At 34.1% G+C, this 12,684-nt stretch overlaps 1 protein-coding gene across 2 annotated transcripts; it reads right to left on the minus strand.

Annotated features, from left to right (window-relative positions):
* Nucleotides 1–1,730: 1,730 nt before the first annotated feature.
* LOC135838427 (uncharacterized) lies at nucleotides 1,731–9,782 on the minus strand. 2 transcript variants are annotated; one of them, XM_065354062.1, is made up of 7 exons: nucleotides 9,569–9,782; nucleotides 9,430–9,490; nucleotides 8,189–8,322; nucleotides 6,050–6,159; nucleotides 5,376–5,549; nucleotides 3,418–4,783; nucleotides 1,731–2,217 (listed from the first exon to the last, which is right to left on the minus strand). In XM_065354062.1, the coding sequence occupies exons 1-6, from the start codon at nucleotides 9,639–9,641 to the stop codon at nucleotides 4,184–4,186; spliced, it is 1,152 nt and encodes a 383-aa protein (XP_065210134.1). In that variant the 5' UTR covers nucleotides 9,642–9,782; the 3' UTR covers nucleotides 1,731–2,217; nucleotides 3,418–4,183. The 2 variants fall into 2 exon arrangements, 1 of the variants encoding a protein (XP_065210134.1); XR_010557405.1 differs by lacking the exons at nucleotides 3,418–4,783; nucleotides 5,376–5,549; nucleotides 6,050–6,159; ... (1 more) ...; nucleotides 9,430–9,490; nucleotides 9,569–9,782 and adding an exon at nucleotides 2,475–3,409.
* Nucleotides 9,783–12,684: the final 2,902 nt, after the last annotated feature.

Consider the following 12,684-nt stretch of genomic DNA (forward strand, 5'->3'; position numbering starts at 1 on the left):
AATAAATTTTTGCCTGATCTACCGATCTCAGTGGCGTAGCCAAGGGGGCGAAGGGGGCCATGCCCCCCCCCCTTGCGAGCGAAAATTTGAAAGAAAACATGCAAAAATGGACGTTTTTTCGTTGTTCAGACCAATTTTTTCTAAAAATTTTCGCTCGAGCTGTAATTTTGCCTTCATTTTCATGAAATCACCTCACATCACGATAGGTTTCCAGAAAATTACCCCTCATTTCGATTTTTCATGCCTAAAAATCTGGTTTTGCCCCCCCCCCTTGAGAAAATCCTGGCTACGCCACTGACCGATCTGTACAGCTTGAAAAATGTTGTGCAAGTCTTATGTTAGAGCGCAAAATCTGCGATTTCTGCTGACCTGTCAATCATAACGGCCGCCATTTTGTAAGTAGGGCAACTTTTTTTCAAGTACAAGGGCTAGAAATGTTCCTTAGGACTCCCCCTTAAAGAAAAAAGTGGTCCCGAAGGATCGACTCGGGGGAGGGTGGTGCAATAGATCCTTGAGCGGGCTCCCCGACTAAAGTAGGTAGAGATAACCAACCTTATCCGAACGAAACTCTTCTGAGTCCAAGTTGAGTCAAATTTCAATCAAAGTAACTTGAAATTATGGCGTAAATTGAAAACGAACACCATAAGTACCTATATAAATTTTTATGGGATCAGATTCTTGAATAATACATGAAACATTCACCATTATGTTCTGCTTTCACCTCAACGACAAAAATAATGTGGACTCACCTGAAACAAACAACCGAAATAAGATACCCATTAGTGAATTGAATTGACGATCATCTCAAACGTACAAAATTCATGCAAAAGGTACCATGTACCAATACGAATACACACATAAGTATGAAAAAAAAATTTCAAAGGTCGAAAAAATCAACGCTTTTTAACTTATTTCATAAATAGTTGAAAATAATTTAAATGAAATATATTTTAAACTACCACAGTTCGACACCAAAACTTTTTTTTCGATCTCAACGGCGAGTATTGTTTTCGTCTGTCTCTCTGCCTCCGACTAATTTCAAATTTCTGTTCGAAATAACATCAAAAATGCATCCAGCTCTGTTGAAAACCTACATTTTAATACCCTACATGAAGAATTTGAAAATTTTGAGTTCTGATTCTAGATCCTCTGCGCCTTCGTCTTGGTAGGCTGAAATGGCGCCAAAAATATATTCAGCACATTCAAAACTCATTATTTTGATATTCAACACGATGAACTTGGAAACAAGTTTGTTTTTCCTCAACTTTCATCTCATTCAAGCTTCACCTTAGAATTAGAATAATATCAGAAATTCAGAAATGAATTCAGCAAATTCGAAAACTCACAATTTGATACCCAATGGATGTGCTGATGATAACAATTGAAAATTTATTCAAAGTTTGCCTCTCTTTTCTTCCTCAAGAATCAAGTCATGATTCAACCAGGTGTTTTAACAAATTTTAGCGAAGCACTTAGGTATCCTATATGCTATGCAAGAAAAAACACGAGAAAAAATTTTCTGCGCAAAGCAAAAGTAAATTTTTCATTATGAGAAATGGAAAAATCTCGTACAAGTAATGAATTACACAGTTGATTTCTCTCACACAATTCCTAACTTTGGAGTAAAAAATTCTGAAAATTCGTAATTCCCTGACTTTTCCAGACCGACCAAATTCCCTGACCAGGTTTTCCATGAGAATGGACACCCTGTTTCAAGAAACAAACAAAAAAAAACTTCAAAAATTTACTATTCAACAAACAATCTTACATTTATGAGTTGAGATTACTTTTAAAATTACTTAGATAATCTACCGTAACGGTCGGCAGCTCGATACTTCGACACCAACTTTAAAGTTATCATGGAAAGGATTACGGAAATGATTACTTGGAAAACAAAAGCAATTATTAGTAGAGTTTTTAAAGAAATAGTATAACACCATATTTTTATACGTATCAAATCCAAATTTAACGTGGTAATAAGAAACGATCCGTTTTGATATCTGCCTTCCAGAACTACATCTTCTTCAAATTTAATCGTCACTGCATTTCTTATAATTAATACAACATTTTTGTACTTTAACAAACGTATTTTCGGTGAATCGAAGCCATGGCTGGTATTGCCTGATAATTTCCACTGACCATTCGAGTACTGCACTTCGCTGACATCCATTTCTACAACAACGTCATCTTCCGGGTCTTTTCGGGAGTCTTGTTCCCCTGCAAAAGAATTCTTTCAATTAATAAGGCTATAGTTTGCGAAAATCGTAGCGAACAATTTTAAAGCGAACTTGAAATGCTTTTTGAGAGAAATTACTATATTTTATTAAAAAATCAAAAATTACTATAATTTATTGTAAAAATTGTCAAATTTTCAGACTCCATCCAAAATCTCATGATTTATAGTATAAATTCCAACATAAATTTTTCTCAGTGTATTTCTATAAAATATTTATGTAATATGCTTATTTACTTACGGGAATCTGCTGAAATTATAGCTGCCATCAATAGAAGAAGTATCATTGTCATTGATATTTTTTCAATAAGAAAAACCATTTTGTTTAGAAATATTTGAATAGGTTATCACTTTTTTTTAGAAGAACTCGTTTTTAAAATAATAATACGACTCCAAGTATATACCAACCTATTTCATTAATGACTTCGGGGCAAGTGTAATACACATGATACGTAGTTAACTATAGTTATATCTATGTATACTACGCATGTACAAATACGAGATAACCAAAGGGAAATGTACGTACTGATAAAATATTACATACTACTTATCACAAACGGACTTAATGCTTGGTTGATTAAAAAGCAGATCATAATATTTTCAACATTTTCTTCAGCATAAGAGAAATACTTCATTTTTGTGCCATCGAAACTAATCTTCATTTTTGCTAAGTTTCGTTTCATATCTTTCGTAAAAATCAGTTAAACTGATACGAAATGAATATCTTTTGTCTCACTCTCTCGAGAAATTTTCATTTTTCCAATATTTTTAGCGTTTAGATATTGTAAGAAATTGTATCGAGATACCTATTTTTTAAAATAAACTTAGCTTGGATATCGTAAATCAAAAGTCTTACTTATATTTTCCATAAATTTGCGGATTTTTAGCAATTGAAAAGCATCGCCCTTTTTTTAAACCTAAATTGGCCAAAAATTTCCAAAACAAAAACAAACCTCACTTTTTGAAAAAATATTTTCCTTTGGCAAACACTTTTCAACCAAAAATTACCAAATATTTGTGTTTGATAAAACTGTCAGCTTTTTTTTTTTTGCAAAAAATTGTTCCTCTTCCCTTCGTCCCTGCAAGTGCCATGTTATTGGAACAAAAATGGCCAAAAATTTTCAAAACAATGCCCAAATGTATAGGTAGGTATTTCTATAAAATATATAACGCTTATTACTTACAGGAATCTGCTGAAATTATCGCTTGTATCAATAGTAGGACTATCATTGATCTTTTTCCAATATGTAAAACCATTTTGTTTACATAAATACCTACTTGACTTATTAGAATAATAATCACTTTTTTAGAAACACCCGATAAAATAATAGTAACCTGAGATTTCGGTAATACATACGACTCCAAGTATACCAACCTATTTCATTATAATGACTTCGTGGCAAGTGAACGAGATAACCAAAATTAATCTATTGATATACGTGTAATAATACCATATCTGCACATATGTTCAGTTGACCTACATATTTTGGGAATTTTAGTACAAATAAAATATTACTCACGAACAGACGTGTGACGTGTTGATACTTCCGTTGTATGTAGTTGATAAAAAACAGATCATATTTTCAAATTTTTCAGAAAAATGCTTCATTTTTTGTCAAGAAACATTGCAAGCAAAACTGCTAATTTGCCTAAAATAATTTGCAAATTAGACCTGTTGATCAAAAATCGATTATGATCAAAAACCGATTAATATATATGTAGAACCCGAAAACTCAATTTATTTGGTATTTTACCTTACTTTTTGATATTTTGATTATTATTTTCTTGTTTTCATCACATTACATATCCATTTTGTTACAAAAAAATTCCATACACAGTCAACTTTGTAGAATAATAGATGAATTAAGAAACAAATTACATACAACATATAGGGTATAGGCATAAAACAAAGATTCTGTCAACGTAGAAATAATTACACGAAGCTCCCAATTAGTTGCATTTATCATTGATCTGACGACTTTCAGTTTCATCACGAACTTGTTTAATCCAGTCGATATAATCTGCTATATCCGTAAAAACACCGAATTTTGGCGTATTTTCCACATTATTTTCAATTTTATCAAAAGGGGGTTTCACCAAACGTGCGATATTGCACCAGTATTTAATATTTTCATCAAGCTTTGATGAATTGGCGTGAACTCCTCGAATGCAGTCGGTAAATGTTTTGAATCCGTCTGCACTTAGTCTATTTCCAGGTTCATTGATTTTTGGAATTTTTTGTGCTAACCTCTGGGTAAGTCCCATGATTCCTCGAATAAAGTGACGGTCATTCTCTTCAGTAATAACGCCACTTCCAAACACATAATCTTGTTCTTTTGGATACTCTACGCACATCAGATTTGCATCGTGCAATAGAGTGATGTTGATTACATTTTGTCTTAATAAAAACGCTCCCATAAAAAATAAGAAGTATGGATACGTCCGTCTTTCTCTACAGGCGATGTGACTAGTGAAATTGATGGTTCTAAGTATCGGTGTGTCTGCCTGTATTTGTTGAAACGTATTTATTGAGTCTTTCCACGCGGCTATCTGAAAAATATATTTACACAATACAGTCGTAGTATCCCAGGGCAAAATGATTATATCATATCTGATTAGGACTGTACAGAATGTTCTGATTCGATCAACATTATTTGTATGTAGGTTCGATCGGACCTGACACCTGACCGGGTTTAATCGGATCCGGAGAATGTTCGAATCTGATCTGGTCTGATTAATCAAGTCACAAGTCTGATCCGATCTACTGAAATTGATCTTTTAATAAATCAAATTATTTTTGGAAACTCAGGGAAGGACGAAGTTCTACTTTTTCTTCTTGGTGAGGGGGAGCGAGGGGGAGGAGCAAATGGAAAACATTTACCAGTGCTTTTCTGATGAAGATGAACTAAATCCAAGGATTAAAATTTTGAAAAAAAAAAACAAACAAACAAATTGTAAAAATACCTATTCATTTTTTTCATTTTTTGACGAAGGAGACAAGTTCCATTTTTTCATCAAGAAGGAGGGTCAAAGATATTTAACAATATTTCTGGGAAACGGACCAAATCCAAATGTGTCAATCTGTTTGCACAGCAATGTACCCACTGTTTAGGTTGATAACACTATATGTAGTAATATTCACCTTTGCTGTACCATTCCATGTGTCTATTTTACTTGGATTTTCCCAATGGATATAAGCCGGTGAAACGTACGGATTGAAACTTAGTTTTTCCTTCAAAACAACAATCATCGGCAGGTTATTGCGATTCCAGTCATGGATAAAGCTGGTTTGGTTAAAATAACGAAATTCAGCAATCTGCAATAATTTATGTTAAATCAGACTTAAATCTTATTCTGTTTAACATCGTTAAAGCTGGTCGGGACATCCAATATGAACGTTTCAGGTAGATCTGTGTACTGGGTGTATGGGTACAAAATTATTTTCTGAAAGAATTGGGCACAGGTTTTGCCAATGGTACGCACTGCAATGAGGCCACTGGACGCTTGGACAGATAGCTAGGTAGGTACGTAAGTACCTAGCTACATTATAATTCTGATATTTCTGGTACAATACCTGTAGATCCCTGAATACCTACCTCAAACATCTGGTATTGCCGTATTGTGTGGTATTATATTTCGTGTGCTCATGACTTCATTTCATTTTTCAATAAGAGATGCAATATTTGAAACTTGAAAACCGATTTGATTTCAGGATTGAATCCTTTTTTTTGTTCTTGTTCGTATGAGTTGAGAATTGCAAGAATGTAAAATTTTTTATAGAAGTACGTACTTAGTGAATTGCATTTTATACCTCACCTTGTAAACTCGCAAGTAATAAGGAAGTCTGGCCACAAGTATTTCATAGTGATTTGGGTCAGCGTCCATTATCGTGGACCCCATTGGTCTGCTGAACACGTTGTATTCCACTGAACAAACAAACAAGAAAAAAACACTAAGTGCCTTGAAAAGGCTATAGGTGGATAAGTATGGCGAATTTGCCCCCGAGAGCTTCAGGGTTGATATTTGCATGGAAGGTGGGTACCCTTGAGCACCTTCCGTCACGAAAGTTTCAGACCCCCAGACCCCCCCCCGTTTTGAGAAACCCCCGCTTTTTATGAAATTACAATAGAAATTTTTTTCTCAGCCCCATGTGAACCGATTTTTTCAATTTTTTGGTATGTTGTAAACATCCATAAGAGATATCCCCACAAAAATTTTCACCCCCCTCCCCCCATATTTACCCACCAAAATGACGTTTTTTAGCTTTGTTTGTCCGTTTTAGCAATGATCATGATTCTGCACAAAAATGGGAATAGCATGTTTAAATGTGTTTTCGACCCCCAAAAAACATATATTTTTTTCAAAAAAAAATTTTTGGTGGGTCGTGGTCAAAAATTGAAAAAACTAACAGAGGGGGTAAAAATTAATTCTGGTGTAAATTATTGTTTTTGGTAAACGAGGTGTCGTATCTATATGATTCGAACCCCCCGAACACGAATATGACGTCCAATTTAATTCTACCTTCAACCACACCCCTCCAGTGCCTCTGCCCCCACCTCAATTTTTATTATTATATTAAAAATTGAGCTGTATAATAATATTGGTGTCGTTTTCATATAAATCAAACACCCCTAACATGAATATGAAGTCCAATTTAGGTCTACCCGCATCCTTTCCCTTCTAGGCTACAGCCAGCTCCTCGAGAATGTTAAAGTTTGACCCTTGCGATGTCGTTGAGTTTTCAACCTTCGCGAAACATACCTTTAATAGTAATTGATTTGATTTGAAGTAATTATTGGTCGAGGATTGATCGGAGTTAGCTAAAAATGTATTGTTTAGGTGGGGGCAAAGGCACTGTAGGGGTGTGAATGAGGGTAGCGTAAAATTGGACTTCATATTCGTGTTCGGAGGGTTTGATTCATATGAAAACGACACCAGCATTATGAAAATATCAGAACTTTTAAAATAGTATAAATTGAAGTGGGGGCAGAGGCACTGGAGGGGTGTGGTTGAGGGTAGCATTAAATTGGACGTCATATTCGTGTTCGGAGGGTTCGATTCATATGAGAACGACACCAATATTATTATATAGCTCAATTTTTAATATAATAGTAAAAATTGAGGTGGGGCAGAGGCACTGGAGGGGTGTGGTTGAGGGTAGCATTAAATTGGACGTCATATTCGTGTTCGGGGGGTTCGATTCATATGGAAACGACACCTCGTTTACCAAAAACAATAATTTACACCAGAATTCATTTTTACCCCCTCTATTAGTTTTTTCAATTTTTGACCACGACCCACCAAAAATTTTTTTTTGAAAAAAATATATGTTTTTTGGGGGTCGAAAACACATTTAAAAATGCTATTCCCATTTTTGTGCAGAATCATGATCATTGCTAAAACGGACAAACAAAGCTAAAAAACGTCATTTTGGGGGGTAAATATGGGGGGAGGGGGGTGGAAATTTTTGTGCGGATACCTCTTATGGATGTTTACAACATACCAAAAAATTGAAAAAATCGGTTCACATGGGGCTGAGAAAAAAATTTCTATTGTAATTTCATAAAAAGCGGGGGTTTCTCAAAACGGGGGGGGGGGGGGTCTGGGGGTCTGAAACTTTCGTGACGGAAGGTGCTCAAGGGTACCCACCTTCCATGCAAATATCAACCCTGAAGCTCTCGGGGGCAAATTCGCCATACATTATCCACCTATAGCCTTTCCAGGAGTTCTTATCAGGGTTGTTGAATAATTGACCTTCCTACCCAAACATCCGAGGTTCCTGGAAATGGGAGATAAAAGGTTGACCCGAACCTACTTTTCGTGATTAGGTATTTCAATCGATTTTTTTTAGTTATTTTGAATTACTTTTCTTGGTGATGTTTAGGATAAATTTGCCTCTAGTTATTTCAAATTTCATTACGACTCTGATAATTATTTAGAAATAAGTCTGCTCACCTGTTAGAATCAACCAAGGGCTTATTATGGTGCCAGTACATCCAATTCCACTTGGGTCGGGAATGTAATTTATGATAACATGCCATGGAGCTTCTTCCTCATCGTGATTCAATTTTTTCTCACAGTCTATAAACCTATTTAAATATAAAAATGGAAATAAAAAAAATCCGCTACAATATGGAGGGCTATGCACTAATTGATCCCAAGACCACACCAACACTCGACAGAAAATAGAAATTATACACACCCAGGTATGTAAGGCATGACACGAAGTACGGGTTGGTACTACAGGGTGCGCAGAAATATCGAGTACCCCAAAAAAATTCCTGTTTAATAATTTCGGTTGGTCACAGTGAATAAAAATAATGATAGCACGTGATTGGTTACTGGATTGGCGTGATAACCTTCCAGCAATCGTATATATATATATAACGTTGCCAATCTTAATTTTGTAACAAAAAAAAAACTTTCTACGGGGTATTCCATATTTCTGCGCACCCTGTACATCATATAAGTCTGCCTAGATAGTCATTTAACCGAGGTCAAGACCCCCATTATTATTTGGCGTTGTACATAATTGAAGCAATTGAAAAAGAGTTATTTTGGTTTTTATTTGTTCCATCGTCCATGAAAATTGAACTACCTAAATCTCAAAGAGTGCGATATAGATCTGAGGGACATCCAAAAAATTATAGTTTTGCATTTTAGCTGAATCCCAAGGATGGACTTTCTCGAGTGGATAAGGGTCTCATCTTGTAGTTAAAACTCTACGATTCCTCAATTTTATGATCAATCGAGTTTTTGATGGGGGCTTTTCCGCCATCGATTACATTTTTGTTTGTTAACCGAACATCGGTTTCAGTTGAATTTTCGTAAGTTGTATTGCAAGTTTTTGATGAAGTACCCACAGAATTTTGAAACGGGCCAGTAAATTGTTGATATTGAAAACAAGGCCAAACAGATAAACACATCAGTGAAGTCAAACAAAATTTTGAACATGGCAATAAAAATTACAAAAATTACGAAAACAAAAAACTATTAGACAGAAAGTAAGTAGGTATTGCGAATATGAGAGACAAAAGACGGAACGATCTTATTAGTTTTTTTGGATGATTACTAGTTGAAAAATCTTTATACAGCAGGGGTACAGACACTCACACTCAACACCAATATTTTCTCCCATAGAAAAATATACCTATTACCTTTTACAATACTTATAATTAGATTTGCACCGAACTTACCGAGTATTGTTTGACGTTACGTCTTTTGATTTAATAAAAGGAGTAGGCGAAGAGCACGAAACTGAAAATAAAAATAAAAGTAAAAAACCTATTTCTCATCTCAGGCATGAAAATAATATACATACATGTGCGTACCTACCTGTGAAAAATAAAACGAAAGTTATCAAAACTAGCACAGCGCCACAATAAAAACCATCTATGATACAATTCATTATCACAACTGAAACTTACACAAGTCACTGAAGATGATCGCAGAGAGAGAAGCTCGAAAATACCCACTGGTATACCCGGGTGCATAAAAAAATCATCTCTAAGCGACGTTTTAATTACATAGGGTTCTCAATCGAATGAATTCTTTCTTTGTATGTAGTGTTGCCAACAATCGTTGACATTTTGGGTGTCTGAGAAGTGATCCGCCGTAGAAGGGGATGCGTATAGGCACAGGAGATACCACTTTTAGTATGTTGTTCAGTGATACTTTGGGAGGGACATATAAATACCAAATTTTAGCTTGCCCCGAAATTTTGCAAGCAAAAATGCTAATGCTAATTTTCCGGAACTATTTTGGAAATTAGACCTGTTAATCAAAAATCGATCATGATCAAAAACCGATTAATAAAACCTTGAACATCGATTCATCGGCGATTTTTGATCCCATACGATGGATCATACTCGACGTAAAAAATTAATTTTGTAGCCTCAGAAATAGATGAGATGATGATTGAAAATCGATTAATCGAACTCCGAAAAATCGATTTATTTACTTACGATTTTCGATTTCATATGATCGATTATGATTGAAATGAAAAACTAATTTTAGCCTCAAAAATGACTTTCTCGATCAAAAATTATTAATCGTCACTGTATTTCGATTAATCGAACCCCAAAAATCGATTTATTCGCGATTTTCGATTCCATATGATCGATCATGATCGAAATGAAAAATCAAGTGTAGGCTTAGCTGATCAAGAACAATCAATCGAACTCCTAAAATCGATTCATTTCCGATTTTCGATTTATTAACCACCTCCAATTGATCACGCCAGAAATTGCCGCACTTATGTACCTACTTGTTTTGCATAATTTATTGTTTTGCGTTGCAAAAATTGGCCAAAATTATTTTACAAATATTAGCACTTGTCTTTCTGAAAATATTGGCAAAACACGCACAAATGTTTTGGCCACAATTTCAGATAAACCCGAAACTTCCTTCAGACGGTATTGACAATTGAAACTTTAAAACATTTTCAAATCCCAAACCAAATACATGACTTGGCAAGACCTTTCGCCTGAGGCCTGACGAAACACTTAGATGAAACACACATCCCTCCCCAGCCCCTGATACATTAAAATGGTATTTTTTTCAATTTTATTAAATATTTTTGTGAAGAGATTTTCAGCTAAATTATACATATCATTTCGTTCCTAAAATTAAATCGGAGAAATTTCAAATAAAAAGGCAACTTTGGAGAACAAAATTATCGTAACTTTCTAATGAATTAAGTAACATCATTTCATGTGAATACAATGTTACCATTTTCAGTAGAAAGTCGAGAAAATTTTTCATTTCGGCGGAAAAAAGTGATACTAGCTTTTAGCCGAAAATAACAATTTTTGATGAAAAAAATGAGCAATTTTCAGTACAAAAATGACAATTTTTAGTGAAAATTCGACCATTTTAGGTGAAAAAAGTCATTAATTTTTAGTGAAAACATGTGAAGAAAATGTGGCTATTTCAGTGGGGAAAAAATGTTGAAAAAATTACGATCAACTGTCAGCGAAAATTGATTAAATAAAAATTCGAAATTTATAGTTTTACAAATTTAATGTGATAATTTCAAGAAATAAATTTACAAAATTTTGGATTAAAATAAGAAATTCTAATTCTATAAAAAAGATTCTAAAATTTACCGTTAAAATTATAAATCGTTATCTACACAGGAAAAAAAAATAGAAATGTAGTTTTTAGCAAAAAAAATACTTATTAAAGTTTAGAAAAAAACATTTAGTTAAGTATTTAAGTTAAGGCGAAGTAGAAAAATACTAAAATTAAAATAGATGAATAAAACTCCAAAAGGAGACTTACCAAGTTGATTGAAATAAATCGTAGGATAAAATTAATCAAGAAATAAAACTGGAAATCTCAAGTGCCACTGGATTTGCGAATAGAAATTCTCAATTAATATCGCGGAAGTAAAAATTTACAAAATGTGCGATTAAAAGAACGTTAATAATTTGAGAATGAAAATTATTTCAATTAAATGATTTGCGAATTAATTCGGCGATTAAAATCTTCGAAAACGATTCAGAAATTATTGAACAAAAATTTAGTAAAACTGTGAACTCAACAATTAACAAAAATTACAAATTCGACAATGACAAAAATATAAGCTCGTTAATACAAAAATTCGGTACGAACTTTTAAATAGACAGTTGAAAACGAAACCGCAAAATAGAACTCGAAGTATCTATTAGAAGATCCGAAAAACAACTGAGGATTTGCTAACTCACCCTAATTGTATTTATAATAAAAATTGGTCCGATGTTGAGAGGGAGGACTTCAAAGTCCGCAAATTGGTTAGATAGTTGGTTAAATTTATTTTGGGAAAGAATCAAAAAAGGATGCGCGATTTCGAAATGCGGGTGACATTTACGACATCATAAAATTGCAATTTGGAGGGTACCTGTGCGCGACAAATGAAAAAGGGTTCAATACTGAATAATTAGTAAGTAATAAAAAAGTCGTAAAAGTCATGTCAAATATTTGAATGTACTTGTGGTTAATTTAAAAAGGGTTTAAAAGGTACTTAGACGTCATTAGCTCTTATACAAATTGTTGCAAGTGTCATCTTTTTATTATGTGAAATAATCAAAGTTATTCAAATCTCGGTTTTTGCTATATCGAAAATGGTTGAGAGCGCGAGCCGAAAACGTGAGCCCGGAGCCATAAAGATTTCAAATTTGACTTTTATGAGCTCCAAATTATCGTGTGAATCGGGGGTCCGAATTATCGTGTGAATCGGGGGTGGCTGTGGGAAGCGAAGAGCCCACAGCTACAAAATTTTATCGTCTATTAATTGACTTGAAAACCGTGGGTAAGTGTCTTGTTTTTAATTTACTACCTTTAATGAGTTTGGATGGCGTGAGTAAATAATTTGATTTATACTTTTTTTTTTATTAAATTAGGGGATGAACTAATTGAACTGATTATATGCGATTAAACGAATTGAACGGATTATTTGCGATTTAAGCTAA

Source organism: Planococcus citri, chromosome 3 (genome assembly GCF_950023065.1).
Source record: "Planococcus citri chromosome 3, ihPlaCitr1.1, whole genome shotgun sequence".
Classification (NCBI taxonomy): Eukaryota; Metazoa; Arthropoda; class Insecta; order Hemiptera; family Pseudococcidae; genus Planococcus; species Planococcus citri.